General features: G+C 44.1%; 1 protein-coding gene across 2 annotated transcripts in view; it reads left to right on the top strand.

The window, feature by feature from the left end:
* zbtb16a (zinc finger and BTB domain containing 16a) overlaps nt 1-22,841 on the top strand; it is a 97,693-nt gene that overhangs the window by 64,478 nt on the left and 10,374 nt on the right. For both annotated transcript variants that reach the window (XR_015103078.1, XM_086131198.1), the window contains exon 5: nt 18,544-18,714. Coding sequence is in view for 1 of the 2 variants with exons in the window: in XM_086131198.1 (XP_085987324.1) it covers nt 18,544-18,714 (171 nt within the window). In the remaining variant the exon portion in view is untranslated. The remainder of the gene's footprint in view (nt 1-18,543; nt 18,715-22,841) is intronic.

Raw genomic sequence — 22,841 nt, 5'->3', positions numbered from 1 at the left:
TACGCAAAGCAAACACACACGCACACACACACACGCACAGGGAGACTTCGGTCATTGTTGCAGGAGCGTAAATGCGAAGCTTGTTAGAATAAGGATAAATCATTCAGTGTATGTTAGCAACGGTTTGTTAACGAGGTGTCAGTTCAGTATCGGCTCAAATTAAAATCGAAGGTGCATGCATCAAAATATGTATTTTTCTGCTTTAATGCTCGTTGGAAATAATACAAACTACTACAGATTTTTTTCATCGCGATGATTAGTTAATATTCTCTCCAGTTTGTGCCATAGAAATGAACAGGAAAAATAATCCAAATAATCTGTGGAGTAAGAAAATAAATAAAAAATTGGCTGCATGGGCACACAATGTATTAACTATCACATATTTAATGCGACTGCTCTTGTCGCAAGATCTTCATGTTAACTGCCATCTTGCACAATATAAATGCACAGAACTAATAGAAACAGTATATAGAGTTTGAAATAAAATATTTAAATAAATATAGGACGCTAGTCCTGCACGGACAAATATACTAGCGCGGTGTCCTGCTCAATGCCCCTTTCCCCCTGTATTTTTGATTCTGTTGCCTTGCACAATTTTTAAAAAATGCAATGAATAGAAATGGTACATAGTTAAAAAAAAAGAAAAAAGATTTGCATGCTAATCATGCATGGGCAACTATGCTAGTGCAATGTCCTACTAATGTGAGTGCTCCTTGCACCAGGTATTCTTGATAATCCCCATTTTGCACAAAAGAAATAGACCCAACAACTAGAAATAATCCAATCCAAAAAAAAAGTATTGTTTTTGCTTCATGGGGAAAGTCCCTTTTGGCTCCTTCGTCTTTTTTTACCTTGCGTCCATCTTCCCATTCTCGCCTTGCAAAATAATCAGAGTACAAGTGGTCCGAGACTCTATCGCCGCTAAATTAAATCAAATGGTGCTACCTTGACTACAGTCACTTCCCTCACGACGAGCCGCCTCCTCTTTCCCCTGCAAACAAATTTTCTCCCGATAAGATCTAAATGAGTTTTTCCGAGGCGGAGGAAAAGCGCTGATTGATGCGGCAGAGAACCGAGAGCAGCTCGGAGGAGATGCGCGTGAATGAGAAATTATGCGTGAATGAGAGTTCGCAATGGGCTTTCATTGAGAAGCAACCAGAGTTGGCCCAGCCACCCTGTGGAACCCCTGCGAACCGGCGGGCACAGGCCCATTGAGGCGGCGTGGCGTGAAAGTGTGGAACAACAGCTTGTCCGGGAGGGAGTCGGTTTTCTTATAAGGCCATGAAATAAGTGGGTGGGATCCGCGAACAAATTGGGATGGGACGGGTGAATCCGCAGACGGCGGCCACACATCCAGAAAGAGCAATAAATTAACGGGGCCCGGGCGGCGGCAGGCGGGCAGGGGCGGGAGGGGGGGGGCGGATTATGGACTCCCAGCGGGCGCTGCGATTCACGAGCCATAAAATGGAAGTCAGCGGGACATGCCACAAATCTGGCTGGCCAATATCCTCAGCGGCCCCCTCGCGCCGCCCGAAGGACGAGCCCCCACCTTGTCAGGGCATCTTAACTCCCCTGGATGCCGCCCTTTTTAGGACACCCCCCACACATCATTTGCATCTTGTTTTGGACACTTAAAAATAATTTCCTTTGTCATTGTGTGTGAATATGGTGACAGGGTGTTTTTCCACTCATATGTTTAAAAAATATTGTATTTATTTATATTGGGGTGTTTTTGTGTTTTTTATTTCTACTGCTTTTGATTTCATATTTATTTTTCGTGATTTTATTTATTATTTATTTTTATTTTGAATTAGGTTCTTTTATTTTGGTTTATTATATTACATTTTATATTTCTATTTTTATTATTACATTTTTCTTTTGTTTTGTTTGTTTTTATTTGTCACTGTATTTTTATTCTATTTATTTTATATTTTCATATTTTGTATTTGTTAGCTATTTTATCATATTTATTTTGTAGTATTTCAGCTTTAATCTGTACAGCATTTTCTTTTTCATTTTTTGTATTTAATATTTTTTACTTATAGGTATTTTTGTCCGCTATATTTGTTTGTATTTTTCTTTTACATTGCTTTATTTCTATTTATCGATTTAGCATTTGCTTAATTTCTTTATTTTCCTATTTCTTCTGTTATTTGTATTTTAATTCCTATTTTTTTTCATTACTCCGTTTTTATTCCGGGGGGGGCAATTTCGGCGACATACTGTACTCAAGATCATAGATGCGCAAAAGCAATCAAGATGGCATGGCATCTGCGGGAGGCTAGCTTACGTTAGGTTAGGTTGCAAATTCACTGATCTGGGAAAAGCATTTTATTTTCCCTTTTGCCACAAGGAACTTCGAGGATCCATTTTTGCCACAGTATATCGGGATTGCTATGATATAAAAGAAGCACGGATAAGGAAAAGGAACAGTGGACATCAGGAGTCTCCTTCCCAATATCCCCTGTTGCATTTTAACCTTGGCGAGGCGCGTCAGGGTTGGCCGTCGGGAGCGAGCGACACCCGATCAACAATGACGGTGCTTTCGTTTGTCTGCGCTGTTATTCCAAGTAAATCTCCTCTTGTAATTACGTCGCCGATTGTTTGCGACATCTTAGGAGAGTGTTAAATATCAACAGCCACCCCCCAACCCCCCATTTACAGTGCAAATACCCTTTCGATTAGCCCGCTCACAATAGCAGCCATTCTTTCAGTCCTTATTATTCCTTAATTGTGAAGCAAGATTAGCAGGAGTGCTTCCAACCTTTCACCCCAAACAAAAGAAGCATCACGCCCAGTTGCCTAGTGACACCAGCTTTCGCTAATTTATTTCCCCACCATGGCACAGAGTATCCTCGCGAATAAAGATGTCCGAGCGTGCTCAGCGACGCTGCGTATTCTCAGTGATTTTGCTCTTCGTACACGCGCACAACGAATAGCAGAGTTGGCACCGATGGAAGTCCTAGCCCAGTCCTGGCTGGTCCCTCATTACAACATTAACAAATGCTAGCATTAGCACAACATGAAAGTGGACCAGGTTTGTCCACCAAGACTGCTAAATAGGTAATGCGGTGTTGCCAGGGCAATGACGTTGTTCAAGAGGTACGAGTAGTGCCAATGCTAGCCGAGCACAGCAAAGGAATAGATTCATGCAGTCCACAAATCCTCCAGATTTCTAAATGGCTAATTTATGTGCAATAAATGTGTGTGTTTAAGTGGTCCAATTATGGCCAATTTTGACTCATTTGTTTTCTGAGTTTGGTCATGTGACACTTGCAAGCTGATTGGTCGTTACCTGAGCCCTTAGCAACTGGGACATCATTTTGAGTCGACGGCAAGCAGCAAAATGGCTACCCATGAGATAGATGAAAACAGGTGGAATTTTCATCTTTTTTATATTTTAAAAATGCAGTATTGATCACAATGCTGTGTTTAGACAAGTGGGGACGTATAAAACAAGACAATTTATGACTTCCCCTTAAAAGCATTCACACCATGTCAATGAAACAAGACTCATTTGAATGCATACCAAAGTGTACTTAAAAGTCAGGTTTTGTCACTAGGCTGGACTTTTTTCTGGAGAGAAAACGTGTGATATTTTATTTGACCCTTCTCCTCTTTAGTTATTTACTATTGGTGGCAAAAGGTCACCAGGCGTGTTTGCTCAGGTGTGTTGCGAGGAGGGAATCTGCAGGTCACCTGATTAGATGACGTTCTTGCTCTACTCTGCACTTTTGGATGTCTTTGGGATGCCACCTGGAATGCTTTCATTGCCGCGCTCTTTCATATTCATTTTTTGTATATACTTTGTGTAGTTTTACTCTGTCATTTGCGTAGCGGTGAAACGAAACACTGTACCATGTTTTCTTAGGATGGAACCCAGGGGCAGCAAATACAGTGAAAACATCAGGGGCCCCCAAAATGAACCCTGTGGAACACCATTTACAGTACTGCAGTGAGGCAGAGTGCGACATAAAACAACCATGGCTAACACAAAAAGTTCTCTCCCTCAAATAAGATTTAAACCACTCTAGAGCGCTACAACTAACGCCCACCTGATGCTGCAAACGAGTCAATAGAATACTGCGGTCCACCGTATCGAACGCCGCAGTCAGGTCCAACAAAGAAATAATTAAAAAATACTAGTGCTATACTATTTACATATTAAATGGTGTTGTTAATGACGAAAAAAATCACGTTAAAATATTTTTCTTCTTTATGAGATGGTATCAGGATGGCTCTGCTATGCGGCGGTGGCCTCAGTCGGCATTTCAACTCACGAGCATGCGCCGCCACTGCTAATTGTGGGCTCATCAAAGCAATTACAAGGGACATTTACAAGCAGCGTGGGCGCTAAATATTTATCTTTATACCGGAAGATAAGAAGTTGCGCGGGCGTTCATTAATAATTAAAGCCCGTCTATTTGAGCGTCCATGTCTTATCTGACTCAAGAGGCCAAGTGTTCGCAGTCACACTTGATTTGGAGTTAAACATTGTTGAAGGACCAAACAACTGCCGTTGCCTTGGCGCGCGCGCGCGTGTGTGTGTGTGTGTGTGTGTGTGTGTGTGTGTGTGTGTGTGTGTGTGTGTGTGTGTGTGTGTGTGTGTGTGTGTGTGTGTGTGTGTGTGTGTGTGTGTGTGTGTGTTAAAGCTGGTGCGACATTGTAAAAGCAGCCATCATTGTAGCGCACTGACCTTCATTCACAATCGCGGCACTCTAATGCGAAAAAATGTCTCTTTGAAATTAATTTAGCATTTAATTATGTATGCGTTCACATATGCTAGTGCCGTAGCGCGCGAGGTCACCAGCCAGATGTTCGCCACCTCCCAAATGTGTGGGCTGACCTTGAGCAACTTTAATGGGAAACAAAGGCATCAGTGGCCTAATGCGTCTTGAGTTAACATCATTAATGCTTCTGTGTGGCATTAAGAAGAAGGAATTAAAAGATAAAGCCCAGCTTTGAGTCGATTTGAATGACTTTCTTCTGCGGCTCTGCAAAGGTTTAGTACTACTTTCTTAAATATTATGTTGTTCATTGTATTGAAAATATTGAAGCTTTTCGGCATTAAAAGCGGTACTTTTATTTTTTTAATTGTTTGGAGGGTTTTTTGGTTTTACGTTTTTTTTCATCCAATATATGTTTAATTGGATATATACAAAATAATTTGCACAATAAAGTTGATTTATATGGTAAATAGTAAACAGTTTGACACGCTCCTAGTTTAACTATTTCTTGATTTGACGACGCAAAACAATCCCCCCCATGCTGCTGTCCACCCAAAAAAAAAAAACATTTCCAGGCGTGGAATGTTTGTGGGTAGGTGGGTGGGGGCCCCGTCCGTAAGTGTCCTCTTACAGTCCAGGCACTGATTGATTTGGGGTTAGGGAGGGGTCCTGAGGGTGTGCCCTGGACCCTTTCTGGGGCTTTAGAGGTCAGGGGTCAGCTCTTCTGCAAATCTGCTTCCTATTGTACAGTGGAAACACCAGGACGCCGGTGTCACATCATCCCTGAACAACCCCCCCAGCCCTAGCCCCCCCAGCCCTAGCCCCCCCCCTCCTCCCCCCGCCCCCTTCCCTCTCACCCTCTGCCTGGGAAAATGGAGGCGGCGTCAATTAAAGCTATTCTCTGGTTGGCTTCACTTCTCTCCGTCTTCTCAAGCCTCTCTTTAAAGCGCAAATTCTTTCGGTTGCGTTGGGACGAGCTGTTCAAAAGCGATTGTTAAGGTTTCTCCCTTCAGCCTCCCCATGGAATCACACTAATGCTCACGGAGCATGCACGGAGCTGTGGAAAGGCTTTTTAATGAATGACTTAAGTAAGCAATTAGGGCAACACAATGTCAGTAAAATACTTCAGTTGTGGCAATTAAGAGCCATTAATAGATGTTTGGACATTAAGTTTTAATCCAAAAGTGCCCTGTTTTCTGTCAATACCGATTTTCATCAACTCAAATCAAAACATTCTGTCCATGTACGGCATGTTGAGGTCGTTTAGAACATAAATCTTAATGGCGTTTCATCACTCCACTGTCTAACTCTTTGACATGTGCTCTCCGCTGAGACTTTGCGCAGGGATAACGTTGCAATTCCGAAAATGTGGCTGGTCCTTGGCCCTCAGGGGCCCAAAGCCTTTGTGGTCACAGGGCCGGGATTACACTTTAACCTCCATCAGCGCCAGCCTACAGCTACCCGCCCCCCGAGGTCAGGTGAAAGGCCAGGAATCCTAAACACGCTGAAGAAGAAGAGAAAGTCTGTTTTCAAAATGGCTGAGTTTCATTTGGACGCCCCTTTGGGCTTTTGTGCCTCATTGATTAGCCTTGGGGGGGGTGCTCCTACCTACTTCATGTACATCTGAAGAAAGGGGCTCCCGAATTGATGATGGCGCCCAAACCGTCAATCAATTTTTATTGGGTTGCCAATGGTACAAGTAAAATTCTAGTCTCTCTTTTGAATCCATCCATAAACGAAAAACTTTTGTATATTTTATTATTTGTACGGTGTATGCAAGACATATGTACCAACAACCCCCCCCCACCCCCCAAATATATGAAATGCATGTATCTCCAAATTTGAGGGGTGTTTTTCTGCACATCAGAACGCTTTAGGAAAGCAATGCAACATCAACTCGAAGGGCTGCTGAAAACAGATTGGAAACAATTTTAATGCTCAGTCGCAACTCCACATGTCCACAGGCGGCGCTGTTACCACCAAACTTGAAATCAGCCGCCTTCGCAGTCTAGTGAAAAATGTGAATTAAATTTAACACCTTTACCGTACGGTGAAAAGCATCTCTGAATTGTTTCTTAAATTATTTTTTTTAGATGAGAAAGCACAGAATTGTTCGCACTTTCATGAAAGCTTTAAGCTGTACGAACAAAATTCTATAAAATGACGTCAATTGCAGATTTAATTTAAAGTTGCACGCTTCCGATTGAAAAGTCTGAACCAGAATTTTTTGAAGTGACAATTTTGTTCAGAACGTTAAACTGAGGCCCTTGCTAAAAAGTCGGCATCTAATTTTTTTTTTCACGCTTCACTGGGGTTGTCTTGTTACATGTAATTTACTCATCTGGCCATCAGTTAAGCAACTGTCTGTCTGTTTGCGTTGCGCTGTCGTAAAAAGCTAACTTATTTCTAAAGGACTTTTTCTACGCCCATAAAAAAGTCAACCATTCTTTTGCTTGTAATCTTCGGGGCAAATGTTACAATTTTCAGATAAGGCCAACACGCTAGTAAAAACACAAGGACCTCTTTGAAAGGAACCCGTCAGGAGCTGTAAATCTTTGCTACCGCTCAGAGTGGGGGGAAAAAAATGAGTAAAAATCTTTTGGGCCAATGTTGCTCACGCTAGCTGTCGAGCATTGCTAAATTGGCTAGGCTTCAAAGAAGCGTCACACAATATTATGCTTATCCACTCAAGCAACATATTGATGAAACTTTGTGGTTCATTTTTGGGTGCCACAAACAAACAAAAAAAACTAGCAGCGATCGCTTATGCTAGGTTTAAAAACGCTTTGCCTACGTGCTAACGTTTGCATCTGGAGAATGTTTTTTACCATGAACGTACCATACCCCGTTTATTTCCTGGCCGTGCCAGCCGAGAAAAAACAAAAAGCCAATTTATTGCGTCTCGTCTGGGTCATGGAGCTAGCCGTCCGTCACTCCCACGCTATGCTATAATTTGCCAAGCTCTGTCCTCGGAGAAATATGGCCCCCGAGACGAAGGAAGGCGTTTTGAGGAAGTCACGCGCAGATAGAGCTGCAAGTGGAAGCCAGTTGCTTATCATTCTCACATTTTGTTTCTCTACAGCTACTATTTGTAATACGTAATGATGCTATTTAAATATTATTGTCACATTCCGATTTTTTAAATATTTTTTTTCAGGCATGTCAAAGAATTTAAAATATCGAATGAGTGAAGTGACCTCAGTTGGTCATTTCGGCTTTTTTTTTTTTTTTCTTGGCACCAGTTCAACGTCATGATCATTTCAACGTCGGAAAATATCCTACAAAAGGTGTTGATTGCAATCATGACAACATGAAATAAAATTGCGATTTTTTAAATGTATTTATTTGTTTTATTATGCAAATGTATAAAAACATTTTTTTCAATGTAAGAACTTAAACATGCATAATGTGAAAATACATTTACATTATTGTTCATTTATTTTTAGTTGAAGCGATCAACAGTGGTACCTTAGATTACGTGTTTAGAAAGTACCGCACAACGTCTGGTTACTGTACCTACTGTAGTATTTGGATGAGTGCCTTTAAGGGGTGTGTCCTAATGAGTAACTTCTTAAACTGCTGCTAAGTTCGCATGTGAGCGCCCTGCTGTGAGTCCTGTCCGCACCACATTTCCTTGCGAGTGTTGCCATTTTGTATTTGTCGATGCGTCCCATTCAATAAACGGCTGAAAATGCAACCACAATGGCATTACTTTACCTGAAAAACTAATTCAGTGCCATTGACTGCCAGATGCCAAATTAGGTTAAGGTTACTGCATTGTAAACTGTGAGGCTCGATCGTGATTGAGTTTATTGCTCTTTTTTTTTTTCTTTTGGCGGGGGGGGCGGTGTTTGGGTGGGAGGCAGGGGACTTCAGCAACTTCGAAAAACTCTGAAGTTGAGGCACTTTCGTGAGTCAAGATACCACTGTCCTGTTTTGTTTGTTTTGTTTTTACAAAAGCAAGGTGCTGTCATGTGTGATATATACCCGCATTCCCTCCCAGTGCTATTCCCATGCTGGAATGTGCGTTAAAAAATAAATAAATCTCACTGACACCCCCAAGCCTCCTGCCTCCAACACCTGACCCTCTAAACTACTTTCTAATCTCCATTCTCAGCCATTAAGCGCGTGCGAGGCGGCCAACATTGTGTCTGCCCTAGCATGTAAGAGGCTCCCACCGTCCACTTTTTTTTTTCTTCCCCTCCCTTGTGAACTGCTAGTCAACTCCTGCTCAAAAGGTCATGTGAGGACTCCCGCCTCTGCGCTGCCCCCAGCTGGTCGGAGGCAGCACTGTTGCGCAGTTGTGTAGCACGTGCTTTTTTTTCCCCTCCCTAATTCCCAAGTGTGTGTGTGTGTTTGTGCGTGTGTGTGTGTGTGTGTGTAGCGGCGCTGGTCTTTACTCAGAGTTGACTTTATGGGCTCGTTGAGCGCGGATGGGCACTATCATGGCCGTTATATGATTATCTGGCGCTAATCCACGCGGCTGGAAGAGTCCTGCTGGAGCAATTGAGTGCAGTCTTATCTGCATTTTTAGCCAATTTTTAGGCCGCCAGGCTTAAACATGACACTGGCTTTATTTGAACTCGTCATTTAGGGTGGATTTAAACTGCCCAACCAAGTGCGTCAATTCCAATTGGAGGTCGATAGAAATTATTTTCTCCCATGTACATTTCCAGTGACACACAAACAAGAGCGATGATGCACAAGTACAGGCACGTGGACACATAGACCCCAAGTTGTGTAGAAGCACTTGGATGAAAAAAAGTGCTGTTTACCATCTCTGTCATTAATTCCACCTGAAGCGGTTTTTTTTGTTTTTTTTTAAATATTTGATCTGCATTTTTTCACTTTAAGTGGTGGTGTGTGTGCGCTGGTTGGATTGTGTGGATAGCAATAGTACACGTGTGAGAAAATTCAGTTTCAGTACAGTCATGAATTAGATGTGTGGCGTCACTTCCCAAGACCGCATTTGTGATACATATCCGATTTTTATCCACCTTCAGCATTTTTTCCCCAATTTCACTGCCATGACGCATATCAAAAGTGTGACACTTGGTAATAAAAGAATGTCATTGTGTCACTTAAACCCAGCTAAATTCAGCCTTTCCTCTATTCAGTCATCCTCAGATTTGACATCTCTTGGCGATAATTTCCTCTTTTTTTCATGTTATATATCCGAAGCCTGTTTTCAATCAGAATTTTTCAGACTTTCCAAAGTAGCAAGGGGACTCCTGCAGGTGCTTGTTACAAAAGTCAACTTTCCCAGGAAATCTCTTGACTTACTTTTTTTGGGGGGGGGGTTGTTGTTGTTTTTTAATTCCCACCCCCGGAAAAAAAAAATGGACCTCAGGATACATACTGAGCAATCACAGGAATGATGTCTAACTCCCATTGATGTTTGGACTCTCTTCAAGTGAAAAACGGTTCTAAGCCGAGAGGCCGGTCCATTTTTCAGAGGAAGGAAATGAGAAATAATTCACTGATGACTTTGACCCTCCTAGCTTTAGAGTCGCCGTAGCCACGCAGCTCAAATGGGGCTCGTCGCATCTACCGATTCACATCTGTCGTGACCGCGAGTAGCACAACGCGACGGTTGATATCGGAAAGCTGAGATCGTTTTCTTTTTGATGATGCCAAAACCTCATTTTTGACATAAGAATCACTCTGAGTCATTTTGTCACATACTGTTTGTCCGACTGGTGATACTGTCGTTGTGCGAGTGAAATAAGGCCTCAGTAGCGGAGAGACCAAACTCCAGCGTCTCCAAATCAATTTCCTCCAAATGGAATGAAGCCAAACGGAGGCGCAGCACTGTAAACCTTTCCCTCATTCCGCCGTGTTTTCCCCCTCAGTGCAGTTTGATGGACACGCGCATGAGGTCGATATCAATAAATAAAAAGCTTTTCTTTTTTCTTTTTTTTTCTCCTTTTTTTTTTTTTCTCCGCCCGCTCGAGCCGCGCAGTCGGCCTCGTCCACCATTTTGGCTCCAAGGTCACAGCCGGCTGAGCCGCGCTTTATTGCCTTCATTGAGCAGCCGCTAATGAAACGGCCTTTAAGGCTAATGTTGTTCACTGCAAAGGTACGTAAACACCACACATCATCGAATTTGGGCTTTTATGGTGGCGGCGGATGCACCTGAATGCCTCTTTCATCACTGAAATATCACGTTTTATCCCATGCTCACTTTTTTTATGACTCATCGAGCAGATGTCACGCAGGGATAAAAAAGCTTTGAATGCTCATTGCGCCGTCTTCATTAGCGACGGCGAAAAATATGTAAGAAGAGAAGACGGCTCACAATGGCCTGCCGTTTACGCGGCGTATCGTACGGACAGCTGTCGCGAATATTCGGGTTGCCGTATTTAGCCACGTGGGGGGAAATATATATTAATGTACCAATGCTAAAGTTGAACAAAAGCTATTAAAATGTGAATTAGTATGATATGTGTATATAGACGGACAAAACAATTTTGAACAGTAGCAAACAAATGCTCTTCAAAGAAAGATTTTTACTGCTACAAAATTTGGATTTTCTTTTTTTTTTTTTTCCTGGTAAGATAAATTTTCTCCATTATCATGCTTCAATCAAATCAAAAGATTCGGACTTTTTCCTCCTCAAAGTAAGGCCGGATCCTCTTCAACATTCCGACCTTATTCCGTGAAATATCATGACGCTTCGTATAAAAATTCCGATTTGTATTACAGGACATAAAAGGCCTTTTCGCAAATCAATTGCCAGACAGTTTGTGATTTTCAAACAGATATTCCCCCAGATATACAGTATCTTTCAGCGTAGCATTCACCTGGCCAGTGTTTCTCTGACCCTTCAATCAAGAACAACTCGTTTTCCAATTCGTACCACCTCTGCTGCCGCAATGAGCAACTTGTCGCGTCGTGACTTCGCCCTCATCCCGCCGTTTCCCCTCATAAGCCGACCCGAGAAGCGTAGCGTGGCTAATACCCTTTTTTATTATTATTATTATTATTATTATTACTTTTAAAGTCCATGCATCCTCCTCCTCCTCCCGTCACTAACAGCCCTCATCCTTTTTTTGTTCCCAAGACTCCCAACCCCCCTTGAGGAAACAAAAAAAAAAAGCACCCATCCTGTCCGGCGTGTCCGTGTCGGACAGTAGAGCGAGGTGCTAAAAGCCTTTTGTCCACCAGGAAAGACCATGTCAGCGGCTTCAGTCATGGGAGGGGTCGGGAGGGGGAGTTCAAGGGTCATTTTCTATGTGTGTGTGTGTGTGTGTGTGTGTGTACAGGTCGAGGAACTAAAGAGCCCGTGACTAATGTGGGTTGCCCCCCCCCCCGCCCCACTCCCCACCCCACACTCACCCTACACCCTTTTTTCTTTTTTTTTTCCTTTTTACCCCCTTTTTACACTGCCGGCCCCCACTGTCCAGATGGCCAGTGAGGAGAATCAAAGCTAGGAAGGCGAGGACAGATTTGGGATTCCTTTGCAGGGCGCCGGGGTGAAGGTGGAGGTTATTGGCGCTTGATGGGTGCCGCCGGATAAGTCGCTCCCAGGCCACCTTGGTCACGAAGCCTCATATTTATACAATGCAGTGACTAGAAAAGCCTGGACATCGTTGACTGCCATGAAAATGTGCGCACAGTGGCGAGTAGGGCTCAACGATTTTGAACAATAATCAATACAGTAAATTATTAACGAGAATTATAATGAGCAGTTTTGGTTACACTGCATCAAGTTCATGGTTCTGTCCTTTCTGATTGGCCACCTGACAGTCCACTCAGTTCGGCAATACGGCACTAATATTCGCCTTTCTTTGCAGAGGATCAAGAATATGCAAGTACTGTGATATCTGTCTACATGTGTTGCTGGGCATTTTGTGTTCAAGCCATTGCTTAAGAGTTATAACACCGCAAAATAGATGCTCTTAAGCTTGGGCAATAAACTAGCAGAATGAGAAGCTAAGCTCTGTGGTTATTTTAAATGCACATGGTGTAATTGTCTTTGTTTAACGTTTAGTTTGACAGTAAACTTCAAATGGAAGTGGCGATAAATGGCTTCAAGACTCTGTTTTTCTTTTTGGGGGAAGAATTGTTCATTATTCGCCAAAGTGCTGCTTATAGTGAAGTGAAGGGATTTCTTGAGTTGTTTAAATTTCACACTTGATGGGTGGGGAGGAGCTCCAGAGGACCCCCCCCCCTTCCCCTTATTTCTACACAATCATTAAAAAGTAAATTTGCCATCATCTGTCCCCTTTAATGTGCACTGACCGACCACAGCGTTGGATCTCAATCATCAAATACAACAGCACTGGATCATAGAGCAAAATATGAGGGTGATTGTGTTTGAAAAGGCTGATTTTTTTTTTCATGTATTTCTTTCTTTTATTCCCCTCTTGTATTTCATTACACTGTGGCGGGCAGGTTTTTGATTAATAAAAGATAAGTGCCGTGGCGCAGGAAACAAACAGAACGTGCGCGGCGGCAAATTCTGCGTCCAATCACCGAGCCAAGTCCAGACAGAGGAGCCTCTCTGTTCCCCCCCGCTCGCTATGAATCTGCCCTATCTCATTCCCCGCCGCTAATTCCAATTTAATTGCCAGTAGCCCGAAGCCTCTTCAATAGGAGTAACGAATGGTTTGATTCTGTAGACTTCATCAGACCGCATTTTAAATGCGACACAGTAACCTGGCGCGAATGCCAATGAAGCCTGGCGAGGAGCTTCTCTGTTTACTAATTATCCTTTTTCTTACTCCCAGCTCACACTGCACAAGTTGTCTGATTAAATCGGATTTGTGGGGATCGGAAGGTGGGGAGGGTGAGTCCGGTTTGGGAGGGCGGGGCGTTACGGGAGCGATGGCGGGCGCCGGCCAGTTTGACCGGATGGATTGGACGGCGAGCGCGGTCCGTCTTTGTAAACGATCCCCCGATTCGGCGCGGTTGAGACGAGGGCGGCCGCGTCGTGGTGAATCATGCTCAAAGGCCTCCGCCGCCGTTGCTCACGCTGACGTTAATTCCCAGCGTGCATCCTCTATGATCTTTACAGTCTGCATGGCGGCGGGCGGCGGGCAGGAAACACACAAACACGGCGATGCTGCTGAATTTATATCCACTGCAGTACAGCAAGGGAGGAGTCGCTTGAAGGCGGGAACGTATTTAACAGTAGCGGAGAAGAACACAGGTGTGAGCTGCCGTTTGGATTTCGTCATTGACATGCACGTATCTTACTCTGAAGCAGTGGGAAATGTAGATGAGAAAGGTGGCGAAATAATTAGGCCCGACGTAAACGGAGCGCCGCGACTGAACTGAACTGAACTGGCCAACCGAGAGCAAATGAAAGTCGGCAATCATACCCGACCACCAGGCGATTAACGCTCGCATACGCAACTTGCTGCCAATGACGAAACGGCGACCCCTGCTGTATTGCTTTCAGTCGAACCAAAAAATAAATAAATAAATGTTATGGAAGAAGAGACTCTCCACGCTTCACTTTTTAGCCACAGGTACATATACAGTACAAAAATCGAAATATGGCGAAGTATTGTTGTAAAACGCCAAATATGTATTGTGTACATATATGCTGAATTAGCAGCTGGCTGGAGCTCACTTCGTACCCTGATATGTAATTCTGGATGTGAAAGCGCATATGAGACAATAGAGCACCTGATTGGCTGTGACATCATTTAATGTTTTTGTTTCCCATCCAAAAAAATTGCGGCTAACAGTATTGTACTAACACACCGAAAAATGTTGCACATAACCTGCAAATATTTTTGTTTTGTGTTGCAATGTGTACAAAAAAAAACCCAATCAGATTTTGCCAATTTTAAAAGAGTTCGATCAGCCAATTAATCGATCATCGATCTCAAAATTTTGCTCATCTCTCGAGCCTTTTTTTTTAATCTGCCGCCAATTCTGCAACAGGCTTTGCTCCCCACCCCCATGAATGGCAAAGGTTTACTTTATTCCGATCTGCTACCACATTTAACGGGCACTTGGCTTCCATCGTGTGGTCGCCGGGTGCCCGCTACTGTAATTTCCACAACAACAGGCAAGCGCGACGCTCCAGTCACCTGGCGTGACCGCCCAAATAAAAAAAAGACTGGCTGTCAACCCAATGGCCGGTGGAGCCGCCATATGGCCGTGATGACATTATCTTCGGGCAATTAATATGGCATCTCGCCTGGCATCTGGTGGCATTAATCTCGCCGGCCGTCGTTCGTCTTCCGGCATCAGCGCTCATTCCTAACCCCCCCCCCCAACCGCCTACGTTGTGTTATCTCTGCCCGAGACGAGAACTGCCAGGCAAAAGACTCCCCAAAAACAACAGTCGACTTTTCTTAGATTTCCTGCACGCGAATGGCTGCTTCTCCAAGGACTCGCATGAGCGATTGTGTTGAGATGTTCTATATAAAACATGCAGGGGGGCTGTGTGTTTATTGTTGTTTACAATGCTACTTAGAGGGGATTACAGCTTTTTCTTTAAGTAGCTGTTAAACACAGATCACATTTACTTCAGCAATAAAATGTCCAATTAGATTGGTTTCACAAATTTATGCTGCACGCTGTCCACATTCCAGCTTATTTAAAAGTAATCACTGCCCGTGATTAGCATACAATTAATTGCTGCGTTTGGAAATGCATTTTTTTTTTTTGTCAGCATTTATCTGTTAAATGTTGATTTGCGATTATCTAGAAACCGTGCGGCGTTGCACTTAGAGCCATTGCTAATATTTGTTTTCACTCAAGGGACTCGCGAGCCATGGACACCCCACTTACAATATTCATAATTGCCTAAATAATCGTTTATAAACTATTCTCCCACGTCACTGTATAATACTTCTTCCAGAATTACACTTAAATGCGTTATGGATGAAAATGCACTTAGGAGGCTTGTAACGCTAAACTTTTTGCTTTCTTCTGCGCTTTCTGAAATGCCACAAGATGCCCTGTGTAATTAGGAAAGTAGTACATCGATCGCCGACTCTTCATAAAGGATCGAAATGGTGTGTGAATCCACAAGACAAGGCAACCGCATGCCTAAGGGAAGCTCCTCCTCTCACTTCTACATAGTTCCTTTGCACCTAGATGGCAGAAAATTGCGCCACAAAATGACGCGTATAACATCTACCTTTGTCCTGCCGTCTGCCGTGTTCTAAAAAAAAATGTAATGAAAAATAAATCAATCAATGCTATGACAAATCAATTAGCAGTAAATTATAACAACAACTATGATCACAAAGCACTTGAACATCATTTCAAATTCATCTTAATGTATATTCACATTGAGCAAATAGCAATTCCTACTTAGACAGGGTTTGGGCGCCATCTTGTGGCATCTTTGTGCATTCTTAAAAGAACACAAAAACTGCAAAGTAGACTTGAGAAGTTTTCATCAGACAGTGATGTCTCATGTTGAATATTTTCGCACCGCTAGCCAGCAGCTGTTAGCGCCGCACTGCCCAACCGCCCGCTGTCAGCTCCCACTGGGGAGTATTCCTCTCCATTACCGCCCTCCGTCCGTCCCCCACTTAAATAACAGCAGCCCTGCCATTCCACTCGCCATCATTAAGGATGCGCCGGCACCGCCTTACCCAGGCAGGAGCCCGGGCTTCTTTATAAATAGATGCCGGAGACAGAGCGAGAGGCTGGTTAGTGGAGCTAAATTATTCCAAAGCAGCCAAACAGGGCTGAGGCTAAAAAACACACACACCATCTGCACGTACATGCACACGCACACACACACAGCACCGCCACCTCCAGTGCTTCCTCTCAGGTGTCACTTCAGGCTGACTCAATTTTACACTGTAATGGACCTTCTGGGTCAACTACTTTTCTCCTGCCTTTCTTCTTTTATCTCTCCACTGCTCTCTTCATCCATCATAGGCACACACACACATGGTCGCAGACAGTTTAGTTTGTAGCCCTTAATTTTCTCTAATCAAGGTGTGCACTGCAGTAGTGCAAGCTGTACTTTGCGCAAATGCAGCATATTTGTTCCACACCAAAAACGTGTCACGATATGTTCGCAGACACTCCGGGAAAAAGAGTGTCCGGAGCGGAACAACCTTCCGCTCGGTTTGAGTGACTTTTTGTTTTTGTTTTTCAAACCGCAAAACCTCACAATTGTGCAAGAGTGACTTTATGCTATAGTAAATTCGCATCTGATAATTCGATAATTAACGTTCAAGCTTCTTTGATTACTCCCCATAAAAGGAAAATCAATGTCATAAAAGTCTTGTTTATGGGGGTGTTTTTCTGCACAAGTGATCAGAGCGTTTTATTTGACATGCTCTTGTTGTTTGTGCTGTGTTGTTTGTGGAATGTGTTGACGTGACTGCCATATTGGTGGACTGTGTTAAGATATTACAGCAGAATTTGCGGAGTGGACAATATTGCTCATAGACATCAACCCGTGTCAGCATTAAGCTAGCTAACTTTCATTTGACAAAATGATGTGGTTTGGCTCATTCGCCGATGTCTCAAACAGCCGCACCATAGCGCCAACTACTGCCAAGGAGGGCTTTTTGAATGTCAGATTTTTTTTTCGCCCTATGTACCGACACCTGGTATCGATACTCAATCCATTACTAGTAATATTCATTCGGAATTCATCTGAAATCTACATATCCTAAAACGTTTTTAATGTTTTTTTATACCCCCCTTACTGGATGGTTTTGAGGTCACTTTGAACCAAGGTTGGGTTATTTTTACCCAGCAGGTTGATTTGAAGATGACTGTCTAAAAAGTCTCCCGTTTTTAAGGGTAACGTTTAGATGCCTGTGAAATGAAATTATAAATTTAGTGACAAGCTTTGGCCACATTTTTGGGCGGGGTATCAATTGCAATTCGCGGCATTGCTTGGTTCCAATTTACTGTACACGTAATAAAAAGCCACGCATTCCTGCTTTCTCCCGTCGTCCTCCCATTCGCGAGATGGTAATTGATCCAACAAGGAGGCCGATGTTGGCCCTGCGCCTGCTGCTGCCGCCACGCTGGTTACGAACATGAGGCGGTGTGACGCTCTTCATAGATTTTTAAATTAGTGTCAGCTTGGCCCCAAAGATGCGTTATTGACTGATTAAATAGGAACCGGCTTCCAAACACTCCCAAGCCTTTCCCTGGAGTTTCACCCGGCCGGGTAATTGAAAAAGTGTAAAGGCGAGTGTGTTCAACTGTTGGTGTGTGTTTGTGATGTGCTGTGTTTGGCTGCTTGCAGCTGTGTGCTCTTCATCTCAGCTGGAGAAAGAGACAGAGAGAGAAACAGTCAAGACAGGATTGAAGTATTGCATAGGAGATCTTTATCCCGGTGCAAACAGCCACCCTGAATGTGTTGTGTGCAAGGCTTTTTCCTCGCCTAAATCGAGTACAGTGCACAGTCAGGGTGCTAAAATGTGCTCGCGTGTTCTATTCAAGCATCGTAACACACGAGCAGGAAGGAGACTCTTAAATCATATTTCCCCTTTGGAGTGAAGGGAAATGCCATAAAACCGTTCCAGCTCCCCCAAAACAGTTGTTTTTTTTGTTTGTTTTGTTTTGTTTTTTGTGGGGGGGGGTGCTTTTTATTAAGGAAAAAAATGTGATGTCATTTAATGTTTCAAGTCAGCTCATTGTGCTGCTCCTTCTTGTGTGTCTTGATATAATATGGTCGTACCAACACAAACCAAAGCGTCACCACCACTCCATCAGTTGCAATGAGTGGTCATACATATTTCACAGAGGATAAAGAATGTATGCATTTGAGAAATGTATGTTGGGCGGCAGACCACAAATTTGAGTTATGAATGGGGGAAAAAAAGAATAACCACAATTGACTTTTTTTTTTTTTTTGGTTTGTGCACAGGCTCTGACATGGCCATCTTCTGCCTGCTGTGCGGCAAGCGGTTCCAAACCCAGACGGCGTTACAGCAGCACATGGAGGTCCACGCCGGCGTGCGCAGTTACATCTGCAGCGAATGCAACCGGACCTTCCCGAGCCACACGGCGCTCAAACGTCACCTGCGCTCGCACACAGGTCAGTGGAGGCACCGCCCAGCCTGCGCCGTCTCACTCAAAAGAAACTCAAGCGGCTTGCATCATCCTGCTTGCTTGGATGTCATTTTGATTCTCTCTGCACGGTGAAACGTTTGACAATTAACGGCACGTCAGGGATTTATGCTGACAAAACGCCACGGTTAGCGCTGTTAGTCACGGGGATCACAAGTTTTATTTTGGGCGTTTAGTTAATTAACGCCCAAGTAACGCCATTGCAAGACGGTCTTGAAGGTGCACAACGTGAAAATAAGATCAATCCCTGGAAAAATAGAAACGTGGGTTTGTTCTACTTTTTATATTTTATTTCTTTCCTGATTATGCATCGATCATACATGTGTGCGTATATTTGCCAGTTTTTCATCACACTCCCTTAAATTGGTTTTTTTCCTCTCATGCAATTGTAAACACAGACGCCCAGTTCAGAATAACCTTTTGCCAATGTGCGTCCTCTGTCGAGAAGTGAGACTGGGCTAAAAATAACTTACAGTAAGTAAAAAGTCGTGTTTTATTTGGGGGGGGGGGGGGGGGTGCGGCGTGAAGCATGCGCGAGCGCCGCTCCTCCATTCATCTTCATTCAGGTCAGCGGTCGAATCCATTCTGTGGCGCTGGCGACTTATTTTATTTCATTTGTGTCGCGGTGGAGTGCGCTGAGGCCACAGCAGGATGCGAATGCGTTGTTGACACATGTGGCCAAATGGACGGATATGAACACATGGAAATGAATTCCATTCCGGTGCTGAAGGATGGTTGCTTTTTTTTTTTTTTCCTCTTCCCTCCTCCTCTCGCTCTCTCTTCTTCCCCCGCCTCAGCAGCTTGTCTGCGACCTTAAATAACAGTCTCACTGTCACGGCCGATTTAGCTCACCAGCGCTCCGGATAAATATTTGAAAGGAAAAGGCGGCGAGATGAGAGCAGTCAGCCTCCATTTATGAGTCGGTCCAATAGAATGCGTGGAGGGAGAGGGGTGATGATGGTGGGGTAAGAGGGCAGGGGGAGAAAGGGGGGGGGGGGGGGGTGTTGGCTGTACAGTACCTGGCCGCCCAGCCGGCGCGAATGTCGCTGGAAATGGTTGGCCGGGTGTTAAATCACAAATGAGAGCGTCGTTTAAATATATGACTTGTGTTCGGGGAGGAGGAAGTGAGGGATTACCAAGTGGGAAATGGGTCCTCGTTTACCCCGACGGGAAAGGAAAAAGAACGTGGCGTTCCCTCGGAATTTGCGCTTTGAAGTTAATCATATTGTGCACAGTTTTGGAGAAAGGAAGAAGCGGGGGTGGGGGGGTGGTTGCTGAAAGGAACATTTAGATAACACGTGGTCGTCCTCATATGATAACAAGATGTGTACTCGAAAATCGGGAAACTATGATAGCATGATATGAATGTACTGTGATCTCTTGATCAAACAGTCATGAGACAATCTCATCTTGTATTGTGAAATCAGGATCGGATATTGGTAAAGGGGCTGCCACTTCTATAGCTCAAAGCGCTTTACGCTGTCATTTCATTCACTGATGTCACACCATCAGGAGCAACTGGGGGTTTGGTATCTTGCTCAAGGACACTTGACATGGTCAGGGGGGGGTCGAACCACCAACCTCCGGGTTGGGAAACGACCACTCCTCACGTGGGTCGCGGGCGTGCTGGAGCCTATTCCAGCGGTCTTCGGGCAGTAGGCGGGGTACACTGTGAACCGGTTGCCAGCCAATCGCAATAGAAACCGTAATCCATGCCGTCGTTAATTTACCGTAATGCGCATTATTTTGGAGTCACTCGTCCTCTCTCAAGCATATCCAGTTGGTCCAAAATGCTGCCGCTCGCCTTCTTCCTGGAGAGCATAAGATGGAGCAGATAAGTGCAGGTTGGGCCTCCCTTCATTACCCCCCCCCCCCATACATACATACATACATACATATATATATATATATAGATATATATGTATATACTGTATGTATATGTATATATGCCCGTCGAGACACTGTAGAGATTCCCATTCGAAGCAGGAATTCGAAGCAAGCTCTAAATTCTCAGTATTGCCGTGTCATTTGAATGTCACAGTTAAGCACCGATAGCATCCCAGACGAGAATTTTCATTGCATGAATTAACATTCTCTTCTGCGGGGTGACAAACCATAAAGGCAGGCAAAGAAAGCCTTTTTTTGGGGGGGGGGGTTGTTTTTTGTTTGTGGGACATTCATTACGTGCGCTTCATTTACCTGTCTGGCGCCTTATCTCTGCAACACAGCCGAGCGCCGTGACACTGGATCTGCGTCGGGGACATGGAATTTAATGGTGTTTATTTCAGCATCTTAATCTGGCCATCTTTATTCTCCTCCAACCACTTGCATGGTCTACGACACACACACACACACCACACACACACACACACACACACACACGCTGAGCTTTATTTGCTCTTGTTTCAGGTTTACTGCATGTATGCACAGTGCATTAAAGGTTCAAGTGCACACGCTCAATTATACAGTGTTGGCAGCTGTGCCTTCTCTTAAAACAAACACACACACACATTACACAGCAGACCTTCATTAATATTCCATTGTTGTTCACTGTCTGTGCCCAAGTGTATGTGTGTGTGTGTGTGTCCGTGTGTGTGTGTGTGTGTGTGTGTGTGTGTGTGTGTGTGTGTGTGTGTGTGTGTGTGTGTGTGTGTGAGAGAGAGACAGTTTGCTGTCCGCCTCATGATTTTTGTGTTCGCAGCTGTATTTGAGCGAGCAAATAAATCAGCTGCGGCCGTGTGCCCTGGACTTAAAACCTATAGAATTAACACACAAACCGGAACCCCCCCCCTCACAATGGTACCTCGGGCATCGCCACCCTCAGCACTCCTTTGGGGTGTCACATGAGATGGTCTGTGTGTGTGTGTGTGTGTGTGTGTGTGTGTGTGTGTGTGTGTGTGTGTGTGTGTGTGTGTGTGTGTGTGTGTGTGTGTGTGTGTGTGTGTGTGTGTGTGTGTGTGTGTGGTAGAGGGACGCAGGTGGCGATGCCCAGGGGCGCCCAAGGGTCCAGTGCCCATGTGATGCCGTTCCACCTCACTGTGCCCGGGCCCTCATTTGTGGCCTCCCTGCTGCTGCTTCCAAAGACGAAGCAAAAGATTTAGTCTAAAAAAAATTCCATCCAGCAGATTCAACTCTGGTTCCAGCAATTTTCAATCAAAGCAGTCGTTTCTACAAAATTTTCCAGCCATTGAAATTGTTGTCGGCCATTGTGACGTTATCCACAGTCCTTTACTTAAATATCGCAAGACTCTACGTTGCTTCCCATGTTGCAACAATCAACGCAAAAGCGAAAATTAGCATGTTAGCGTTTCGCATTGTTGAATGACGCTTTGTTTCTGCCCCCATTACTTGGCAGCAAGGCTGGGTGAAGATCCATCATTCCATCTGAAAGCCCGAATACAAGGACACGCTGCACTGAGTTTTATTGGCGGCACAAATTAGCATTAGCATGGCCGTCTGTGTCTGAGCAAAAGTATATCACAAAAGATTGTCTCATTTCACACTTGAGCTCTAAGACATGCAATTCATGTAAAATCTTTAAAAATAATTTTCCATCATATGTCGCCTCAAAGACAATTTTTGTGGGCTTTTGGGCCATTTTTTTGTGTTGTGTTAAAGTATGATTTGTTTTCCAAGCGCGGACTGATTGGATGCTATTCCCTCCGCGTTTTTATCTGTCCGTGAACACGATACCCGCTTGTAAGTAATCACGGCTTTCAAATGCAAGAGCACACTAAATCACACTTTTTTTTTCCCTAAGAATCCAAAAGCGAGTTTGCCGAGTGCGTCCTGATAAAGTTTACAGACATCAGAAAAGAAAACAAATAGCGATAAAGTGAGAGAGAAAGTAGAGCTCGGATCATTGGCTCCCCCACCGCGTTGCCTGGAAATGAGATTTTCAACACGATAGTGAATGATGAAGTGATACCTCATGAATGCAGCCTTGAAAACGCCTTCCAAAAAAAAGGGGGGGGGGGGGGGGGGAAGCAAATCCATTCGGACCAACCTTTGTCAGTCTTGCTATATGTTAGCACTGATTAAATGATATGAAGATGGCCAATTGACTCGCATATGTCTGATCAAATCGATTCAGAC

Source organism: Hippocampus guttulatus, chromosome 15 (genome assembly GCF_054856545.1).
Source record: "Hippocampus guttulatus isolate MCC_2025c chromosome 15, RoL_Hgut_1.0, whole genome shotgun sequence".
NCBI classification, from domain to species: domain Eukaryota; kingdom Metazoa; phylum Chordata; class Actinopteri; order Syngnathiformes; family Syngnathidae; genus Hippocampus; species Hippocampus guttulatus.
This window is presented reverse-complemented; position numbering and strand designations above follow the sequence as displayed.